Source organism: Eriocheir sinensis, chromosome 12 (genome assembly GCF_024679095.1).
Source record: "Eriocheir sinensis breed Jianghai 21 chromosome 12, ASM2467909v1, whole genome shotgun sequence".
NCBI lineage: Eukaryota > Metazoa > Arthropoda > Malacostraca > Decapoda > Varunidae > Eriocheir > Eriocheir sinensis.
This window is the reverse complement of record NC_066520.1, coordinates 20,170,598-20,194,440: the sequence shown is the minus strand read 5'-3', so window position 1 is coordinate 20,194,440 and position 23,843 is coordinate 20,170,598. Positions and strand designations below refer to the sequence as shown.

At 45.5% G+C, this 23,843-nt stretch overlaps 1 protein-coding gene across 1 annotated transcript in view; it reads left to right on the top strand.

Moving 5' to 3' along the window:
- Window positions 1–18,881: 18,881 nt before the first annotated feature.
- LOC126997583 (delta-sarcoglycan-like) overlaps window positions 18,882–23,843 on the top strand; it is a 50,533-nt gene continuing 45,571 nt past the window's right edge. Inside the window, exon 1 of the mRNA XM_050858752.1 lies at window positions 18,882–19,324. Within this exon, the coding sequence (XP_050714709.1) occupies window positions 18,992–19,324 (333 nt within the window). The 5' untranslated portion in view covers window positions 18,882–18,991. The remainder of the gene's footprint in view (window positions 19,325–23,843) is intronic.

Genomic DNA, 23,843 nt, shown 5'->3' with positions numbered 1-23,843 from the left:
TCATAGTAACGCAGTATCACCAACGCCAGGTTATGCTCGTTCTCTCACATTCCCTCACGATAATAATGCGATGACAGCTGCTTCCCCTCTGTCATTACCTACCTGCCTACCCCCTCGTTCACCTCAGTTCTCCAGTAGTTCGCTCACCTCTGTCACCTTACTTTACTTCCATACCTTCTCTGCCACTCCCTTCTGGTCTTCAACTTTGCATTTTTTTTATCTCCTTCGGCACTTGATGATTTATGCTCCCACTCTTTATTCACATTTAGCTTAACCTCGTTCCTCCTGGTACCTTATGGCCTTTATTTTATCCCCTCCCTTTTCTTCTGCCATCCCCTCAACCCCTTTTTATCACCGATGCTCCTTTACCCACTCGTCATTCACGTTTATCTTCGTTTCAATCCTTAAAAGTTCCTCATGCCGTTCGTTCTGTCCACTTCCCGTCCCTCTACCATAGCCTCCTACTCCTAACCTTTATCCTCATTTATCCTCGTTTCAATCCTTCAAGTAGCTTATGCCCTTCGTTCTGCTCTCTGCTCCCTCCCACATCCCTTTGCCATCGACTTCGCCCCTTCCCCTCCGAGCCGCGCCAGCACCCCACGCAACCTCGCCGGAACAACGCTAGGGATCATAAATGCGAGATAGGAGGAACAGGCCCGCACTGCACCACCTCGGAGTCTGTCCAGCGCACGTAACACCCCCTCGCCGCCCCTCGCGCCATTCCCAGCCATACACCGCCTCTTCATTAGGGTGTAATTAGCGCCGCTCTTCTCCTAGACTCGCGTGACGCTCGTAATACAGGTAATGGCCGCCGGTCTATTAGTCAGGCCTTCGTACGGCGCTCCCGCTTAATGGTTCGTGTTCTTCAGCGTGGAGGAAGATCTGATTCAAGGGGTTGTTTTGTTATATGACGTGGGGATCAGTAAAGGGGGGGGGGGAGGGGGGGAAAGAGGTCTTTTTATTTAGGGCTGAAGGGGTTAGGAAAAGAACAGATGTATGTTTTGGAAATATGATTCAAGGGATGAGTTTGTTTTCAGAGGTGAGGGGCGGTAAGGGAGGGGAAGAGGTAAAGTATGAGGTGATGAAATAAACAGTTCCTCAAGGGACGGCGGGGCAAAGAACACAACGGGCAAGTGGAAGATACTTTGGTGACGTCAAGAATAGAAATCGTGAGGTGAGGGCAGGAGCTTCGAGGATGAGATGCGAAGCTCTGATGCAGTTACTAAAATGTACGTAGATGTTAGAGTCAGAAGTGGTTAGTTAGGTAGAGACAGGGCTAAGATGGTGCGAAGCTTTGATGCAGTTGCTAAAATGTACTTAGATGTTAGAGTAAGAAGTGGTTAGTTAGGTAGAGACGGGGCTAAAATGGTGCTGCAGAAAGGGCATGGATATAGTTAATGGAACATAGATAAACTCCGTTACTACCAGTGCCAAGTTTTGTGGGGTCATAACCTGAATGGCCGTTGCCGCAGAGGTTGGGAAGGTACTGGACACAATATTATCACCGGTTTATTGCAGAAGGAGGAGCAGATGTGAGTCAGGACGATATGGCAAGTCCTATGGGCCATATAAGGAGGAGACAACGTGAGAGGGATATGTGAGTAGAAAGGAGAACGTTAATGCTTACAGTGGAAGAGGTGGTAGAGGAAAAATAAGGTGCTAGTTAGGAATAGGAGTAAGATGAAGTTAAAAGAGAGACGGCACAAGATAGGTCCAAAAATGAGGCGAAGATTAAAACCTTGATGAAGAAATTAGGATGAGGAGACGTGAATGGAAAAAGGAAAGAAGGATTAAGACCAAGAAGAAGAGATGAAGAAGGGAATGAAATGAAAAGCAAGAAAAAAATTATGGAAAAGGGAGAGAAAACCCAAGATAAAGATTAGGACCAAGACGAAGAGAGGAAGAAGGAAATGAAATGAAGAACAAGAACAAGATTATGGAAAAAGAAAAAAAAGGAGAGTTGACAGGAGGAAGGGAATGAGATTAAGAAGATCAAGAGTAAAGGAAAATGAGATGACTGGGGATTAAGGGCAAGATGGAGGGAGGGAAGTTAGGCGTAGGGCTGCAAAGAGGCTGAGAAGGAGGCTGAGAGGAGGCTGAAAGGAGGGTCGTAATGGTGTAATAGCGTGGCCTAGGAGAGCCTCAGAAGAGTGGTCGGGGGCCCTGTAAGGCGTGCCATTAATGAGCTAAGGATCGGGAAGGATTGAGTCGCGCTAATCCCGTAGAACTGCATTATGAGGTATTTTAATTGAACTGGAGAAGGCGTGTGTGGAAGGGGGTGCGTCTGCGTGAGCGTGTGTGTGTGTGTGGTGGGGGAGGGTCTGGGTGCGTGTGCGTGTACATGCCAAGTCTAAAATTACTGTTGACAAGTTTGTATAGGAAGGGTCTGTGTGTGTGTGCGTGTAAATGGCAAGTCTAAAATAACTGTTGGCAAGCTTGTATAATGGTGATTTTTGAAGTGAAGGAAGAGTAACCATGTTGAGGAGGCAGTGCAAGAGGAAGGATGTGAAATGAAGACAACGTGAAGGCCAAAGCTAAAAGACGATACCAACAGTGAAGGTTAAGATGAGAGATAAAATGAGATGAGAGTCAAGATGTAGAAGGAGGCTTAGAGGGAGAAAATTACCGGGAATTAAGCTTAAAATTAATGGAGGAGTTAACATATGATAATGAATAGTAGATGGGGATTAGTGAAGAGAGAGAGAGAGAGAGAGAGAGAGAGAGAGAGAGAGAGAGAGAGAGAGAGAGAGAGAGAGAGAGAGAGAGAGAGAGAGAGAGAGAGAGAGAGAGAGAGAGAGAGAGAGAGAGAGAGAGAGAGAGAGAGAGAGAGAGAGAGAGAGAGAGAGAGAGAGAGAGAGAGAGAGAGAGAGAGAGAGAGAGAGAGAAGGGGTGATGGAGATATGGGAAAGAAACAGGTGATGAAAGAAGATAAAAAAGGGGGTGAAGGAAAGAAAGGGAGGCAGTGGGGAAGGAGAAAGAACAGAGAATGGGGTAAAGGGAAGGATAAAAGGGATAAGGAAGGAAAAAAGAGAGAAAGAGAAAAAGGGGAGGAAAGTAGGGGGCGGTAACGAGGGAAATGAAGGGAGAGCCGTAAAAGAATAAGAACAAGGGATGAAGAGAATAGAAAATGGGAAAAATGGAAAAAGAAATAAAAGGTGTGAAAAGAGAGGGAGTGAGGGGCAGAGCGTGGGAGAGCCAGGTGGCCACAGCAGAGTCGGGCCATCACCTGGGCGTTAATGAGCCTCGCCTCCACCTGGCAGCTTCCGAAGGCTCGTGAGGAGGGGCGCAGCGGCCATCGATATCATTTCTATTACGGGCGACGAGTTACCTTGATGCTCATGTGAAAAAGTCTACGGATACAGCCAGCCGCGTTTACATTACACAACCTCCTATTCCTATTCCTTCACTTCCTTGGCTATCACCCGCCCTCTACCTTCCTCTCTGTTTCTTATTTCTCTCTTTTTTCCTTCCTTCCTCCCTTTTCTCCTTCCCTTCAATCCCTTCTCTCCTCCTTCTCCTTCCACTGACACTCATTTCTCCCTCTCCGCTGCTATACATTTGACTGCCTATATTACATGATTTCCGATAGTTATTGATTACTACTAGAATTGAAAAAAGCAATGTGAGAAATGAAGAAAGAAAGAGCAGAAGTAAATAAGCACGTGTCTGTCCTGAGAGCACGTACAGCATTAATGTATGACCCAAGTGCACAAGGCTCTGGAAGGAATGCGGCATGTTCTTATAACTCACCTCATTTCTTAGTGTTTTGAGCAGGAAGCCATAGAGAGCTTCACCACCCTGCTTCCTCTCAGACTCGTCCCTCAGTGTCGTGGGGTTCAGTGAGGACTTTCAACATACGAATGATCAAAGGGTCGTCGGGCCACACACACACACACACACACACACACACACACACACACACACACACACACACACACACGCTCTTTGCCTCCGAGCACCAACACTATTACTCTATGTGGTCGTATGCTTCACCGCCGACGCTCACCACAGGACTTTCCCACGCACCTCCACACCCCACACACAGCTCCTCCACAAACACCCACGCCAACGCACACACCCACCCACCCACCTCCCCTGCCCTCTCCTCTATCTCCTACCTCCGTGTGCTACCTCTTACTTGTCACCCTCCACCTCCTTCCCCCGTTTGTCACCTCTTCGTCCTCCTTCACGTCCGCCTCATACCAATACCCACACCCCCGTACCTCCACACCCACACCCACACCCATACCCATACAAAAGCACCCCCGCACCACACTCACACCCGTACGCACCCCTCCACCCCTCCACCCAATATCCATACCTACGCTCTTACCCACACACCCACACCGATACCCACACCCACGCCCCCTCACCCTATATCCACACTCCCGACCCTTCACCCCCTCCCCCGCTCGCCTCATACTTGTTGACTCCGAGCAACACACTCGAGCCTTAACTTTACGGCGGATCGCGACGAGATATTCTGAACTTCCGTGTCGCCGCTTAAAGCCACTTAAAGCCACTCTGCCCCCGACACCGCGGCGAACAACCCAACACACACAAACAGCGACCCGCCACACACACACACACACACACACACACACACACACACACACACACACACACACACACACACACAGCATCCTTGTAGAGTGTGTTGTGTGTTTGGCTCGTTTAGCTCGTTCGTTTATTCGCTACATCGGTTTTGGCCCAAGTCGTAAGGGTGATTTATGGTTTGTGCTTAATAACTGAACCTCTTGACTAAATAAAACCTCATTAGTAGTTATTATTTACTTCATTATTATTGTTATTATTACCGTTATTACTATTATTACCAACACTATTTCAGCCCTTCTCTGATAGGCCGGAATCCACCCTAATCCACTCTAGTAAACAGATCCCCCTCGACCATCCGCCCCACCTCCGTGCCACTAGACTCCAACCCATTCCACTTAACTCCACCCCAATCCGAACCAATTGAACAACCTCCCCCACCTCCCAATACACCTCGCCACTAGACTCCAACCCATCCCACTGAACTCCACCCCAATTCACCCCACTGAACAACCTTCCCAACCTCCCAACCCACACTCTCCACTATACTCTAATCCGTTCCACTCAATTCTACCACCACCTCTCCCCACCCGTCCCTCCCCCTCCCGTTCCGTTCCTTCCCGCCCCGCCCCGCCCCGCCCCTCGGTATCCTCCTGACGGAACACTTTTATTTCATGGCCCCATTCCTTCCTTAATGACTGTTAAATTAGCCGCTTTATTGAATTATTTACCAGAGAGGCTCGCGTATATATTCCGGAAAGCTCCTGAAACGTGTTTTCATTATTCAGTGTAACGAGATATAATACTGTATAAGTTTGTGGAGCCAAGGAGGCGAATACATAAATACATACATTCATAAGCATGTATTCGTCACTGTATTTAAACGCGAGATTGGAAGAGAAACACATAAAGAGAGAAACGATAAACACCCACCCACCCACACCCACAACATAAACAGCCAGCCACACATTCACACCCACCCACCCACACCCACACCCACACCCACCCACACCCACACCCACACACACACACACACACACACACACACACCCACACCCACACACACCTACACCCACCTACACCCATACCCACACCCACAACATATACAGCCAGCCGCACATTCTCACACACACACACTCACCAAAAACTAAAATCATCAATTATTCGGCTTCCCCGGCATGAACCTTACACGCCCTCGCTATCTGGTGTATTATACGCATTTCCGCGGATAAGCACTAAATCCTCCGCCATTAAAAGACACACCGACAAAAGGCAACCGGCGGCATCTGCACTAATATGTTTCACTCAATGGAGCGAACAGCACCGAGGAAAAACGGCTCATTATTTTGTGCGCAATTTCACGACCGAGCAAAAAGCATGTTGTTGCCTGATTGTTCGGCCGTGAAATGACTGACTGTATGAAAAGACCTTCTCTAACAGTTACACGAGAAGAGCTATACATAAACCACATTGTTCAAGAGCACCACATCCCCCTGTGTAAAATGACTTCCCTTAACAGTCACATTAGAAGAACTTTTGTATAAACCACATTGTTCAAGGGCATCGCATCCCCCTGTATAAAATGACTTCCCTTAACAGTCACATTAGAAGAACTTTTGTATAAACCACATTTTTCAAGGGCATCGCATCCCCCTGCATAAAATGACTTCCCCTGACAGTCACATTAGAAGAACTTTTGTATAAACCACATTGTTCAAGAGCATCGCATCCCCCTGCATAAAATGACTTCCCCTAACAGTCACATTAGAAGAACTTTTGTATAAACCACATTGTTCAAGGGCATCGCATCCCCCTGCATAAAATGACTTCCCCTAACAGTCACATTAGAAGAACTTTTGTATAAACCACATTTTTCAAGGACACTGCATCACCCTATATAGCTGTATAGAACATAATAATCAAACAGAATCTCACAAAAAAGCTGCAAAGAATATTAAACAGTTCAACTAAAGTCTGCTAGAAACTCTGAGGTATAGTACAGATAACAATGATAACTATATAAGCCTCTGTTATGGCAAAATGCACTTCATATGCTTTTTGGGCTGCATCTGTCTTTCTTTCCTTTGCGTTACTCCACAATTAGAACATCGTTGCTGCTGTGTCTCTCCTTAGATGAGCTAATTTATTCAACCCGGGTCAACCATATAACACTCTGTAGCCTCATTCCCCCTCCGTCTTATTAACTTGAATCTTAGTGTTCTCGGACGTGACGTAAAAGTGGGGGGGGCTACGGTTGTGACTTAATCCTTATTATAATTCATGTCGTTACGTTACCGTGAGATGCATGCACACTATTTTACCAACTAACTATTGTAAATACACGATAGTCTAAAATGCCTCGTTCAGTTTAATTGCGCTGTCCGGAATGAAACAATGCTTAAGGGAGCAGCTTATATGTATCTTTAACTTTTTAAATACGAAATATTTTATTTTTGAAATGAACACCGATACATGTTTTACACCAACAGCGCTTTTATACTGCAATAGTGGGAAACAGCATATTGTGTCACAACACAGAAATATTGTAATCTGAGTAATTGATTTTGTAACGTAATCTTTTCTTTGCTGTGGCCTTGACCGACGCTGGAGTGAGGGTGAACGAGTGTTATCGGCACGAGCTTAGAATGTTCAGTCACTGGGAGTAACGCTGGGCCGCGCAGACTCAACACTGATGCCAAAGAGGTACCCACGTACGAATGACTTTGCCGCTGAAGATAATAAAGGCGATACTTGACCCAAAACATCAAAATACTGGACCTGACGTGGCGCCTCACAACCCTCGTACACAAACAGATTATTCAGGCGAGTTGGGAAAAATCTCCAAACATACATAGGACTTGATGCTGAACCTTTAAAGCCTCGCAAAAAGCAACGTAACATTACCGGAAAAAAAACATGAACGAGCTGCATTCAAACTGGCCACGCTGTTTCGCTGTGCTTGACAAACCCTGCCTTACCGTGACCACAGCGCTCCACCAGGGACACTAATTTAGGGTCGTATTATAAAACATTTCGCCGCCCAAGCACATATATTTGACAAGGCTTTCGTAGGAGTTGTGGGTATTTCCAGGGGTAGTTTGATGACCCTGGTGGTAGTTTGATGACCCTGGTGGTAGTTTGATGACCCTGGTGGTAGTTTGATGACCCTGGTGGTAATTTGATGACCCTGGTGGTAGTTTGATGACCCTGGTGGTAGTTTGACCCTTCCTCTGTACCGTGAGACTGAAAAAACACTCATTAGAACCCGACTGACCCCATCTTTGACTTTTAGAAATAGCTGATGTGAGAAACGAAAGAGTCTTGTAATACCGACCTAATGAAGACCAGACTTCATCTTCATTTCCTTCCCATTCAAAGTGCTAAATTTGAGTCCTTAGCAAGATAATATTGAATTCCCTCCGATTGAAGGTTCTTGCCACACCGCGCTGCTCTTCCGCCTCAACGGTGAATGAGCTCGAGACTTAAATAACCTCTTGGTGACAAAAAGAGTTTCATGTCACCACTCATCCGACAACCAGCATATTAATGTATTAATTTCACACGCGACCTCACACCCGAATATGGTTTGCACGTAGACGTGTATATAATATTGGAGTTTATTATATTGTTTGTTCTATGTCTGATTTTGTGTTAAAGCAAAATTAGCGGATAGCATAACTTTCTCTATTCCACTTTGTCTTGTGAGCGCCACCTTTCCTCCACTTCGCTCTCTCCGTCTCTCCGTCTCTCTTCCTTCTTATCCTCCACCTCCTTCCTCCTCTTCCTTATTCTCCAACTTCTTCCTCCGTGTGTCACCTCTTCCATCTTCTCCACCTTTATCAGTGTGTCTCTTCCTTGCCTCCTGCACCTCCACCTCCATCTCCTTACTCCTTCTTCCTCCGCCTCCATCCTCCGTTTCACTTTTTCTTTGCTTTCTCCACCTCCACCTCCATCTTCTTCCTCCTCCTTCCTCCACCTCCTCCCTCCCTGTGTCACCTTTTCCTTGCCCTCCTCTACCAGCTCCTCGCGGCGACCCAGCCCAAAGAAAGGAGACAGCGCCTCCTTGTACAGACCCTCAGGATATCCACTCACACCTCTCCCCCTGCTCCCCGGACCCTCACCCCCCCCCCCATGAAGCCCACCTCACCCAAACATCCTATTCCCTTTAATGTTACGAATATCTGAGTGCAGGTGAGCAAGGTGCGAGAGTGACGTTCACCTTTTTTTAATTCCTAGAAAATGAAGCAATACTTTTAATGAAAATGGCAGCAAAAATAATAATGATAATACTAATGATACCCACAATAATAATAAAAAAATAATAATAGCAACAATAATAATGAAAAATAATGATGATGGTAATAATAATAATAATAATAATAATAATAATAATAATAATAATAATAATAATAATAATAATAATAATAATAATAATAATAATAATAATAAACGCCGTAATGAGAGCCACTTAAAAAAAAAAACTAATAATGTAAATTAGGCCGCCTCGAATGCTAGAATGTACAGGTAAAAATATGTCCTCACGCTGTGCAGGTGCGTACGACACCTGGCCGTACGGTAAGCCGCCTATCGACTCCTCCTTAATATTTAACATTTAGCGTAGTCATCAGAGCCTTCCTGCTTCCCATTAACACACATACGTACACACACAGACAGACAGATGGACAAACAGACGCACACACAGCAAGACAGAGACAGTCAAAGATACACATAAAGCATAAAGGACATGAGGTGTGTGTGTGTGTGTGTGTGTATTTGAGTGCGTGTGTGTGTGCGTGTGCGTGTGCGTGTGTGTGTGTGTGCGATGCGTGTGTGTGTGCGTGTGTGCCCCCATGCGCGTGGTAGGAACTGGGCGGCTAACTTCAACTCGGGATAAAAACTTTAAATTGAGACAAGATTTTGGCTTCTGGGGCCATGAAATTTATGCATTATGACGGCAAGGCTCGTCTCTCTCTCTCTCTCTGTTTTTCTGCTTTTTTTTACAGTGAAGGAAGCAGCTCAAGGGCAAAAATAAGTGAAAAAAGCCCGTTAGTCACTGCCCCTATAAAAGAGTGTAGATGAGTGGCCTGTTGATGTTGTTGTTTTCATATACTCTCCTTCCCGTGTTTTTTTGGGCTTGTTTGAATACGGTAATGCATCAGTGACTTCTTTTAATACGTTACTTTGATATACTTCATCTACGTATTCTCTCTATTTCTCCTTCATTATCATTTCCTCCCCCTACATCACTGCGACCACCACCACCACCACCTCCTCCTTCTGTTCCTTTTCCTCTTTCTTTTCCACCTACTTTTCCTCTTCCTCCTTCTCTTTAACATCCTCCTCCTCCTCCTCCTCTTATTTCTCCTTCTCTTCTTATATCTCCTCCTGCTCCTGCTCCTCCTCCTCCTCCTCCTCCTACTACTACTACTACTACTACTACTACTACTATTATCACTACTGTAACTACAATAACAATCAACAAAGAGGCTAAATATAATGAGGCATCACTATTACCACCACCACCACCACAACAACAACAACAACAACAACAACAACAACAACAACAACACGTGCAGCAGCAGGATCCATTACCTTTATTACTAAGCAAACACAATGATGATTTCGAAACAAGTAAGGCTCCGTGTAATGTCAATATAAAACCAACAATGTCGTTCTTTTATATTTTGTTTGCTTTCTCTCTTCTTTCAAAGGCGCCGTGTATCTCTCTCTCTATCTATCTATCTGTCTATCTCTATCTATCTATCTCGGTCTCAATTTTTTCCTTCATCCTTTCAATTTCTTTTTTTCTATTTCGTTCTTTATTTATTTCTTTACTTTTCCTTCGTCTCTTCCTTCATATATTTTCTTCCCCAGTTCTTTTTTCTTAATTCTCTCTCTCTCTCTCTCTCTCTCTCTCTCTCTCTCTCTCTCTCTCTCTCTCTCTCTCTCTCTCTCTCTCTCTCTCTCTCTCTCTCTCTCTCTCTCTCTCTCTCTCTCTCTCTCTCTCTCTCTGTCTATTTATCTCTATCAATTTATCTCTATCTCTGTCTATCTCTCTCCATCTATCTATCTCATCTCTCATTTCATATCCAATTTCTACCCATTTCTTCTTCACAAATCTCTATCCTTCTTCGCTTCTCCCAACGTCTTTTGTAATCTAATCTATTTCTGTCTCTAATTTTATGCTCTTATTCACGATATGGCTTTCAGATTCCTCGCCTTTAACTAACCACTTCATCTCTGGCTGTCTGCCCTTCTGTCTGTCTGTCTGGTGGCGGATTAGCATAAAGGGGGGAGGTGGATGAGGGGGGGAGGCGGGGGAGTAGTGGGGGCGTTGGTCGGCCAGGTGGCGTCAGGTGATATTGCAAGACGTGGTCGAATAATTAATCACGTCAGGGAAGGTGAAGGTGGTGGAGGTAACATACGTTTATTTATTCTCGTTTTCTTCTTCGTTACCAAATTATTTCCTGGCATTCCGTTGAGGTTAATATCTTTTCGCCTCTGATTTTTTTTCTTGGGTGTATATTGTGTGTATGTTGTTAAGCCCTGTGAACTTAACTATGTAAATCTATGGGTATATGGCAGTTATATGTTGCTATGTTGGTGAGACAGACAGACAAACAGACGAACAGACAAACAAAAACAGAGACAGTGAGCACAAAACCAAGACAGAAAATATCACAAGACAGAAAAGAAGCAAAAGCAGAAAAAAAAACAGTGAAAGCACCAGGAAAACCAACGATAGATACACAGGCAGGGCGCGAATCAATATCTCCGTAATGGATGGGAGGGGGAAGTGATGCATGGTCGGGTGGACGGCAGGACTGATGGGAGGATGTATGTACTGATGGTGAGGTAATACGCCTTAGCAGACTAATAAGCTCAGGTAATGTAAGCTGGAGAGGGGAGACGACTGGTAGTAAGGCAAAGGGAAAAGGGGAAACTGTATGTGTGTAGATGATAAAGATATAAAGATGGAGGATGAAGAGGATAGAGGTGATATATGTGAGATGGAGAAGAGAGGAATGAGGAGGGATTTAAAAGGGAGGAAGAGGTGGAAAAGTAAGGGAAGAGGGGAAAGTATGTGTGTAGATGGTAAGGATGGAGGAATGGAGGATGAAGAGGAGAGGTGATATATGTGGGATGGAGAACAGAGGGGAGATATGAAAAGTGGATTTAGAAGGGTAGAATAGGTGGAAAAGGAAGGGAAGAGGGGAGAGTATGTGTGTAGATGGTAAGGATAAGGAAGCGGAGGATGGAGAGGAGTGATATGATAAATTGTGGGATGGAGACAAAAGGGAAGGAGTAGAGTGGGATTTTAGAAGGGAGGAAGAGGTGGAAAAGGAAGATGAAGGGAAAAAAGGGGAGGAGGGTAAGGAAATGAAGGAAATAGAAGAGAGGGTTTGGGAGTGGTTTTAGAAGGGAGGGAAAGATGGAAAAGTAAGGTGAAGAAAGGAAGGAAGGAAGAGGAGAGAGAGAGAGAAAGAAAGGAAGAAAGAAGGAAGAGGAGAGAGAGAGAGAGAAAGTCAAGGACAAAGCGTGTTTGTTACGATCTCTGTTCTATCACATTATATCATACAATTCCTTTAGTTTGATTACCTGGCTTGTGAGATAATACTATGTGGGTGAGTGGGTGTCCGTGTGCGTGTGCGTGTGTGTGTGCGTGTGTGTAACATTTCAACCATATGCCTTCACTCACCCCTCTCCTGATCTCTCTTTCTCTCTCCTCCTCCCCTGCACATCAACTCCCACGCTACTCCTTCGTCCCCTTCTACCTCGTCCAATACCAGGTCAAGACAGAGTCACAACGTGTATTCCTTCTCGTCCCTCTTCGATATTCCCTCACCGTTCCGTCCCTTCTCCTTCCCTTCCTTCCTCGTTGCATTCCCCTCCCCTCCCTCGTTTTCTGTCCCATTCCTCTTTCATTGTTCTTTCTTTTTCCTATCTATCTATCTGTCTGTATGTCTATCCATCGTTTATCTCTCTATCAGTCCTCTTCTCTTCTTCTTCCTTGCAGTCCTCTCTTGTCAGTCGCTTAAATTCCTATTCCTACTTCATTGGTCTTTGTTTTTGGTATCTATCTATCTATTTTTTTTTTATAAGTCTATCAGTCCCCTTCTCTCTTCTCCTTCCTTGCAGTTGTGTCTCCTCGTTCTCTTATTTTCCCTTCCTCCGTTCACCCTCCCACCACTCTTGTGTCCTTTCATTTCTCTCCCTTTCTTCAGTTTGTTTCATCTTTGCTATCCTACGTTTGCCCTCTCATTCGTCTCTGCTCTTTACTTTTTCTCATTCATTTCTCGTATTATCTGCCAATCCAACGATCCTTTTCTGTACTCATCTTTCAAGTCACTTAGAACTTCCATTAATATTCCCTTTATTTTCTTTTTTTTCGCTTTTTCTCCCACACACACATTCGTCTACCTATCTGTCAACTTCTTCTTACTCCCTGATCCCCTTCTTTCTCTCTTCACTTCATTTATAACTTCATTAGCACTCCTTTTATTTCCTCTCTTTTCTACTTTTTTTCTCCCGCCCGTCCATTCGTCTACTTATCCATCACCCCCTCTCCCTCTCCTCTCCTTTGGGACTTGTATGACCGTCCCCTTCCTCTACCACCGCTCTCCCCGGCTACCCAGTGACCAGGTGGCTTTCTGCGCCTAACGAGACCTGGAGAATCAGACCCGAATGAGTTTGTCCCGGCCTCGACCTCACACGGGGCTTACTTCCGATCTACTATTAATACACACACACACACACACACACACACACACACACACACACACACACACACACACACACACACACACACATACATTCGGCGGTCTTTATTTTACTCATGGTTTTCTGTCTTGTCTATATCCACGCTACCTGCGATAATAAGCTCCTCCCCCTTTACTATAGGACGTGTATTGATTGGCTCATAAACAAGTAAATCAAGTAGTTCCTCCGGTTAAGGCTGCGTGTGGTTGGTGGGTACGGGGAGAACGTGAATCTTATTGGTGGATCTGGGGTGGAGTGGGCGGGGCTTATTCGCAAATGTAAAGTGAACAAAGCATGCTAGTAAGAGTCAAGTCTGCCGTCACTTATAGGAAGGAGAGCTTTGTGTAATGTCAATATATAACCAACGATGTGCCTTCTTTTATTTTTTTCTGTTTTAATTTTGTTGTTCTTATGCTGTTTGGTCCCAGTGAAGATCGAGTGAATTTCCCGCTTGATATAAAAAAGAAACAGAATTAAATGTATCTTTCGCGTATAGTTGATTTTCTTGTCTGTATTAAAGTGCCTGGCCATCTATCAAGTATTGGTCCTGCCAGTTGTTCATGTACAGATTAATCACAATGAGGAATGGCCACATATCTCACTCTCTATACATAAGAAGTGGCATTTATCTTATTTTCTCACTGTCTTGTTTAAAATGCATGGGTGAGTTTTCCTACATGATAAAGTAAAAGAAGTAAAAACGCTTGTATATATATATTTTTCTTTTTCCCGTGCACACTCCCGCGGCTCCCTCCATTCCACCCGCCAAACTAGACCCATATACATGTCTCGCAATTTTTGGCTCCCCTCACCTGTCTCCCGTCTGTCAAGCATTCCCCTTCCCTCTCGATCACACCCGGGACACGATTACTCTTTACTCTCACCCACTTCGGCCCTCCACACACCCCGGAGAGGCCTGTCACGTACCCACTCACCTGCCAGTCTAGCACCCATAGCCACTCTCCCCCCTGCCCTCCCGTCTCCACTTTCCTGCTCTCTCTTTATATTCTCTGACCCACTTTTCTCTCATGTCACCTGTCCGTTCACTCCCCCTGCCAGTCCACAGTACCCATAGCAGTCCCGATACCTGCTCGCCTCCCTATCCCCAATCCCCCACTTCCCTGCTTCCTCTCTCTATTCTCTGACCCACTTTTCTCTCATGTCACCTGCCCATTCACTCCCCCTTGCCAGTTCCCAGTACCCATAGCAGTTCCCATATCCACTCTCCCTCCTTCTCCCTACCTCCAATTCCCTGTTCCCTCTGTATTCTCTGACCCACTTTTCGGTCCTGTCACCTGCCCGCCTACTCCCCCGCACTCCCCCAGGCACCCATACACAAAACCCAACTTCCCCTCCTCCTCCCCACCATACCCTTGACCACTTTTCTTTCCTGTCAACTCCCCACCCACTCACCACCGTAACTTTCAGACACCCATACACCAAATACCTCTTTTCTGCCCCCCTCTCCTGGCATATCCCGTCCACCATTTCCCCCTCAAGCACTGACTCACCGCATTGTACCGCCGCCCACCTGCCTCACCTGCCGGGAACAAAGGCCACAGGAGGGAACGGCCGCCGGCGCTCAGCTTACCTGCGGGGAAGAGAGAATTATGAAACGCTTCTTCTGTGGCTTTGTTTTCCGCCCCCCGCCCCCATTAGATAGTTATCCCTCAGCCCCCCCCCCCCGCCCCCCCAAAAAAAATGGTAACAGCTCTAAGTATGGGGGTCTCGAGTCCTCTCTCTCTCTCTCTCTCTCTCTCTCTCTCTCTCTCTCTCTCTCTCTCTCTCTCTCTCTCTCTCTCTCTCTCTCTCTCTCTCTCCGTGACGCAAGTTCCTACACAACGCTCAGTTAATGCCTCACGGTTCTATTCATAAGGAGTTTCTTTTCTTCACTAGCGCCCCCACTGCCTTTTTGTTGCTGTCCTCCTCTCTCCCTCTCTCTCTCTTCCTCTCTCTCTATCTATCTATCTTTCCGCGCATACGAGCCGCGCAAGTCGCCTCAAGTGGCCGCCCTGTACGCCGCTCGTCGATGTGGCCGCTGGTCTATTAACTAATTGCTCATATTTGAGTGATTGCAACAGTAATTTGTAGTAGCGCCAATAACGAGAGAGAGAGAGAGAGAGAGAGAGAGAGAGAGAGAGAGAGAGAGAGAGAGAGAGAGAGAGAGAGAGAGAGAGAGAGAGAGAGAGAGAGAGAGAGAGAGAGAGAGAGAGAGAGAGAGAGAGAGAGAGAGAGCGCAAAGGGGTGACACAAAACAATAATAAAATGGCCTAAAATGAAGTGAAGAGTGAAAATGAAAAGAGCAAGTAGACGTGAAAATGGCCTAAAGAAAACAAATGGCAAAAAAACAAAAACAAAACAAAAGCAGGGAGTAAAAATATATATTAATTTCCAGACACCCCCGAGAGGAACCACACAGGGAAAGTAGAACGTCTTGTATATTCTCAGAAGCGCGAAGGTAACACCCAAAACAGTCCCTACACGGAAAGTTACAATAAGGAATGTACGTATTTTTTTTTTACAACAAAGGAGACAGCTCAAGGGCACACACAAAAAAGGAAACAATAATAATTAAAAAAGCCCGCTACTCGCTGCTCCTGTATATGGGAGTTCGCGTTTTTCCCACACCTCCACATACGTCACAATAAAAAACCTCCACTCCCCAAGACGCCATTAAGAAGCGCCTCATGATTCAAGTGCAGGTAAGTCCTCATCACCAAGCAGTAGCGAAGGTCGTCTTATTCAGGGCATCGCTATTCACTGGAGAGAGAGAGGAGACACATCGCAGAACCGACCGCGGGAAGGGAAATAAAAATGGAGGATACATATATTTTCAACTTTCTTCTTTCCTTCGTCTGTTAATCTTAACGTCAGACTTCCGGGCCCTTGAGTTAGTAGACACTGGTGCTGTTGTTGCTTTCCGTGACCCTAGTGGTGAGGCAGAGGAGGAGTAGGAAGAAGAGGCGGTGAAGGAGGTGGAGGAAGAAGAGGGCAAGGAGGAGGAGGAGAGGAAAAGGGGGACAGAGTGTGTTCATCATTCAAGTGAGAAAGGAAAGGAATAAGACGGGGTAAGAGAGGAAGGTAAGGTAAGGGAAGGGAAGGGGAGGGGAAAAGGAGGTGATTGGGAGGGGGAGGTAGATGGGAAAGGGGAGGTAGGTTCGCGGGAGGAGGAAGGAGAGGAGAGGTTGGTTGATGGGAAAGGGAAGGAGAGGTAATGGGAGATGGAGGTTGGTGGGAGAAAGAGAGGGAGGGGAGGGGAGAGAGAGGTTGATGGGAGGGGGAAGGAGAGGAACGGGGAAGGTAAGGGAAGGGCAAGGAGGGAAGTGGAGGGGAGAGGTAGGTTGGCGGGAGGGGGAAGGAGAGGGCAAGGAGGGAAGAGGAGGGGAGAGGTAGGTTGGTGGGAGGGGGAAGGAGAAGGAAAGGGGGGGGGGAAGGTAAGGGCAGGGATGGAAGGGGAAAGGAGGGGAGAGGTAGGTTGGCGGGAGGGGGAAGGAGAGGGAAAGGGGGGGAGGTAAGGGCAGGGATGGAAGGGGAAAGGAGGGGAGAGGTAGGGTGGTGGGAGAGGGAAGGTGAGAGGAAGGTAAGGGCAGGGAGAGAGGGGGAGGGGAGAGGTACTAGGTTGGTGGGAGCTTGTGTTTCCTTGCCATTCACGGAGTCACAAAACGAGTAGGTCCTCCACTCATTATAAATCACCACCTTCCTTCCTCCGCTCCTTCCTTTCTTTCGTCTTGGGCTTTTTTAAACGTATCCTCAGGTAAATATTATTGTGGAAGGTATTCAGACGCTCATGGAAACACACACACACACACACACACACACGACGATCCGCCCATGTATACGAATTCCATCCAGTATACACACACGAGCCGCGGTACCCAAACACACACACACACACACACACACACACACACACACACACACAAACACGGCCCCTGGAAATATCAAACATGTACACCTTTACACTGGGCGCAGATTTAATTAACGCCATACACACGCGCGTCCTCGACTGTCTCTCTGTTTGAGGCTCGTCGCGGCTAATCAAAATGTATAAATTTCCCCGGTAAAAGACCACAGGCTGAGCCGGACACGAATTTCATCAGAAACTCGCAAATTCAATTTAATCACAGTAATTAATGGCCAAGTCCGAGTGTGGGTTTGTTTGTTTGTTTGTTTGTTTGTGTGAGTGTGTATGTGTGTATGCTTGTGTATGTGTGTGAAGCGGAGGATTTTCAGCGTGTGTGTGTGTGTGTGTGTGTGTGTGTGTGTGTGTGTGGTGTGTGTGTGCGTGTTAGTGTGTTAGCGTGTGTATTTCACCTTTAATGCTTCAAGGTACACCTGTATATTATTCTGACATGAGCTGAAAGATCCACAATATAAAAAGTAACCCATATATAGTGAAACACACACACACACACACACACACACACACCTATGGACACAAGCCCAGCCACCAACACCAACTCGCGCAGCACAGATCTGGAGCGCACCTGTGAGATTGCAGCAGTTGTGGTGGATGTGCCAGGTGTGTGGCAGGTGTGAGGCAGCGGGGCTCGTCTGCTGCAGGTCACTACCGGCGGGAAAAAATGTTGTGCGCTCCGGTAAATTTCCTGATTTGATCGCGTGTGAAATTTACGTTTTGGGTAGAAGATGAGAGAGAGAGAGAGAGAGAGAGAGAGAGAGAGAGAGAGAGAGAGAGAGAGAGAGAGAGAGAGAGAGAGAGAGAGAGAGAGAGAGAGAGAGAGAGAGAGAGAGAGAGCATAAAAAACTACTACTCGAAATTCATGTATTTATCCAATATGCGCAAAAAGTTCGCCAGAAATTTTATCAGCAAACTCTATTCGCTCGCAGTACTTGGAAGTTTCGGAACGAGCGGTAATCTCATATCTATTCTTAAAAATTTGAATGGGCACGAAAAAAAAATGTTCGTAATTCTCATCCGATGAAGGCGTGCTTATAGCGGCTTGCAACACTCACTAAACGATAACACCTGGCCGGGCTGCTGCAACACCTCACGGCAACACTTTGGTCATTATTAAACGTAGCGAGTTCCATTTACTACCATTTCCCAAGGTCACAGAGAAGACTAGCCGGGTTTTCATGGTTGACTGTTCCCGTTCAAGGTGCTACAGGAGTCGTGTAAAACGATCACTACCATCACAAAACAGGCCAGGAAAATCCCAGCAAATTCCACGAGAGGATTTTCAAACAAGCGAACTCAGGGGCCGATACTTTTAATCGTGGTTATTTCCCCTTATTCTTTACATATTAATAGCCTTCCATAAAGGATCCGCCATATGTGAGCCGGGTCGGTGCCCTTGGTAATGATTTTATGCAATGGGTTCCAGGCGGTAGAGTGTGTCAAGCTATTTGGCGGGGCTGAAAAGAATGATGGAGTTGTCACCTTTGTACGAATTATCATCACGGCAGCTAGCAGGCCCTGAGAATAATTCATAGCACACACATACATATATTATAACTATGGTATTTAATTAGTACTTGCGTAATGTCACTGCAAACGTACGTAGATAATAACTGAGGTAGCTAATAGGTCTTATATATTTATCTGTACCGTATAATTATACATGCATTTGATTTCCATTCTTTCTGATGAGTTGCTGAATCCTGCCGCAGATTCCAGTATGACCTCTAACACAAGTCTCATTCCCTCCACAGGAAGATGGCGGGCGGGGGCAGCGGCGCCGGGGCGGGACGAAGGGGTGGCCGAGGGAACTCTGCAGGAGGTGACAGCGGTGGAGGCGGCGGTGGTGGACGAGGAGGAAGAATTCAAAAGCACCATCACACCCAGCAGCAGCAGCAACAGCAACAGCAGCCGCTACATCACCAAAACGGGCCCGGCACCACGATACAGTGCGGGCCCAACCAGTACCGCCTGGGCCTGTACGGCTGGCGGCGGCGGTGTCTGTACGGGCTCGTTCTGCTCCTGCTGGTGATGGTGATCCTCAACCTGGCCCTCACGCTCTTCATCCTTAGGGTCCTCGACTTCTCCACGGTGAGTAGGGCAGCGGTAGTGCTACGGGCAGACTCTAGGGCGAGAGTTTTAGTGTTTACGAATCACCACACTGGAGGCTGGGCAGAATTGTGTGACTGCGTGTTATTCCCGGCAAGAGAGGACGTCAGGTTTGAAAGGAGTGTGTACGATGCAATCGTTGGAGGACGTAAAGAAATGCCAGATCAGATATAACTCGCGTTGATGTTGAGCAACACTAAAAAATAATCGTTGCCGATTGCCCAGTGAATGGTGCCGGTGTTGTGTTCCTTTACAAGCTCTTGATCGGTGAGGATAAACAGCTTGTTATGATGACGAGTAGAAAAATAATGTTATGTTCCGCTTCTCGTTCATCATGAGACTTGTTTCAAAGACTAATTAATTAACAGCATTAGTTGGCGATGGCTTGGAATCACTACTAATGCTTTAAAGAGTAAAGATAATGAAGAATCAATCTTCAGAGGTTTGAAAACGATTTAAACTATTATTATTACTTATTATGTTATCACAAACACTTTCTATGGGTGCCAAGTACGATGTCAGGACTATAATGAACTGCGTAATGTTCGGAGTGGATGTAAAAAACGATGAGGTGATGGAATAACTGTTTATGCTCGTTCAATCATTCATACAACTTTCCAGTTTCACGATAACTAGGGGAATCATAAGGCATGTCAGGCGTGGAGTTTGAATACCTTGAAAACGAATAGCCTTCCCTTCACAAGACACCATAACATCCCTTAACAACACACACTCAGTTGCTGAAAGAGAAAAACTACATGGGACAGCCATGGAGGACAAAAAAAAAAAAGTTTCCTAAACCCAGGGCACATTTGCACGTGTCTTGGAAATAGGAAAAGAGCTATATTTTTTCTTTTCAAATCATTATAGCAAACACACACACACACACACACACACACACACACACACACACACACACACACACACACACACACACACACACACACACACACACACACACACACACACACACACACACGTACGCCAAAACAATGAGCACATTTTTTTTTTATTGGGTGGAGCAAATGGCAGGAATGTACCACCGGAACGAGCGGCTGAGGCCATTGTGAGGACACTTTAACTGCACTTTTTTCTTCGCCCCTCGAAAGTAGCTCCCTGGTTCGTGCTCCTCGGATGTGATGCCTCCGAGCTGCTGGCCGGGCGGTGTCGAGGTCTTGAACAGGCCCATCATCAAAAGACGCCCTACCGCCGCCTCGATAACCCCCCGGGAATCGAGCCTGGGACCTCTTAATTGTCAGGCGAGCTGTGTGTGTGTGTGTGTGTGTGTGTGTGTGTGTGTGTGTGTGTGTGTGTGTGTGTGTGTGTGTGTGTGTGTGTGTGTGTGTGTGTGTCAGGGCAGGACGATTCACGGCGCGCACTCCAAGACAAACGGTGGTCGTCGGGCGCGTAGCAAAGGCCTGGCTGGCTGCCGTTGTTTCCTGTCCCTCGGGGTCGATATTTCTCGCTTTCCACATCAATGGCGCGTCGAGAGTGAGAGTAATGAGCTTTTGTCCGCCGGAGAGGAGCTCTGCGGCTCAGGCCCGAGCATGAAAAGAAAATACGAGGAAAAAAATGCCGTAGCAACGTAATTTGGGCATAATGAGGATCATACGATATATATATATATATATATATATATATATATATATATATATATATATATATATATATATATATATATATATATATATATATATATATATATATATATATATATATATATATATATATATATATATATATATATATATATATATATATATATATATATATATATATATATATATATATATATATATATATATATATATATATATATATATATATATATATATATATATATATATATATATATATATATATATATATATATATATATATATATATATATATATATATATATAAAAATTATTTGCACATTTGCAGCAGCCGTATCTCTGAACATGACTAGACGCAGGCCACAGACGATTCTGTCCTGAAAAGACTGGTATAGGGATCTTCCTTTGAGTGACGCACACGAAACACACTCACACACACACACACACACACACACACACACACACACACACACACACACCACGCACACACGCACACACTGACCCAGACTCGCAACCAGACATCATGCACACAGCCGCCACCTGCCGCAGCGGACAGCAGGCGGCCGAGGCAGGCAGCAGCGCCGCGCCTCACTGACCACACACAAGGCAGCCAGACAGACCCGCCGCCGAGGACCGTCTTGCCGCGCCTCATCTAAATATACATCCAGTTTCCATTCTAACTACAACAACACACACACATGCAAACACTCAAGTTTTTATGGACTCAGGAAATGTTGCCACGTTACAAGAGAGAATTCGGGAGATTCTTGATAAATATAACATGATTCTCTCTCTCTCTCTCTCTCTCTCTCTCTCTCTCTCTCTCTCTCTCTCTCTCTCTCTAATCCTATCTATCTATTTTTCTATTTCCTTTCTGCCCTTTTCTTTCTTTTTCATCTCTTCTCTTCTCACTTCTCTTCTCTTCTCTTCTCTTCTCTTCTCTCTCTCTCTCTCTCTCTCTCTCTCTCTCTCTCTCTCTCTCTCTCTCTCTCTCTCTCACACACACACACACACACACATGGAAGTCTTGTTTATACACCACGAACCAATAATTAATGCCAATACAAAATCATCACAACTAAATGCCTATATACGAAGAGCCACCGCTGACATGATCCGTCCAATCGCTTTCGTCCGTCCGCCGAGCCTAACTTTTCCCCTCACCAAAGCTAACTCAATCCGGTTTTCACTTTCGATGTACGTAATGAATAAACGGTAATAAAAAACATAAATATTTGCTTTTCAGGGCGAACTGCTGGACAGATACCGATAGAGTGAATATGTGTCGTTTATTTTTCTAGGGCGCGACGTCTATGTGTGTGTTTGTGTGTGTGTGTGTGTTTGTGTGTGTGTGTGACAAAGGGAAAGATAAACACACACACACACACACACACACACACACACACACACACACACACACACACACACACACACACACCAATAAACAAACATGACAAAAAAGGGCAAACAAACAGCGACAAATACGCAAATACACACAAACACAAACACACACACAAAACAAACAGTCAAGCAAAGTCAGCCGCAGACAGAGTGGCACAAACAACTACATGCAGATTAACAACTACACAAACAAATAAATGATCAAGGTAGGGGAGGCCGCCACGCTGTCCCTTGCTGCGTGGGTCGCCGCGAGAGGGAGACACAGGTACCCAGCCGCGACTCATCCATTGTGCAGTTGTGTTTCGATTCTTTGCCGACAACGAGAGGAGAAAAGAGGAAGAGTGAGTGAAGGAGGGAGAGAGGTAAAGAAGTGAGTGAGTGAGTGAGATATAGCAATACAGACAGAGATAGATAAAGAAAAGTAGATTGATAGATTAATAGATAGACATACTGATAGATAGAGAGTGACATACAGACAGAAAGACAAACAGAGACAACGAAAGGCATATACAGATAACAGACACACACACACACACACACACACACACACACACACACACACACACACACACACACACACACACACATACACACACACACAGACCAGACAGAAAAAAAACCGACCATAAACCGCCTCTCATTTTCAAGGGCACCGTAACTTTGAATCTTAGAGTATTATACATAACTCCAAAGTAAATCACCCTCATAAGTCTAAATTACACTTCATTTACTATACAAATAGCTCCTGCAAGACACGCGTGATGGGGATCTTTGTCACTTGTCCTTTGTTACGCCCGAACTCAAGGCCTCTGGAACACCTGTGACTCGGCTACCTGTGCTGCGCTGCGTGTTGGCTCGATTCACACGTGTCACAAAGACCTACGATAATGACAGCAATCGATCAGTTTATTTTTGTTCAGTTTCGACCTTTTGTTAACATATTTAAGTTTCTCTCTCTCTCTCTCTCTCTCTCTCTCTCTCTCTCTCTCTCTCTCTCTCTCTCTCTCTCTCTCTCTCTCTCTCTCTCTCTCTCTCTCTCTCTCTCTCTCTCTCTCTCTCTTTCAGCATTGCAAACTCTAGAAAAAAAAACTATTAGATAACATACTTTTACAGCAATACGAAAAGAAAATTCATTACGATATGAAGAAAAATAAATGCAAAAAGAGTATATAAAAAATTCAAGCTAGCGAATATACTGATGAAAAATTTATATGATACTGAAAAAAACTCACTTTCGCCTTGAACCACCACCACCACCACCACCACCACGGCCACATTCATTATTATAGTGAAATCAGGCTGGCGAGATCCTTTTGGTGTTGTCTCCCGCTGGTTCTTTCTTTCCTATCTCTTCCTCTCATGTATTACCTATAGCTAACATGTGAGAGGAAGAGACAGGTGTTGTGACGGTGTGGTAGAGCGGAGAGGAGAAAGAACCCGCGGAAGCCAATGCAAAAAAAAAAAACGACCTCCCTAATCTGGTTTCAATATACCATACCTCA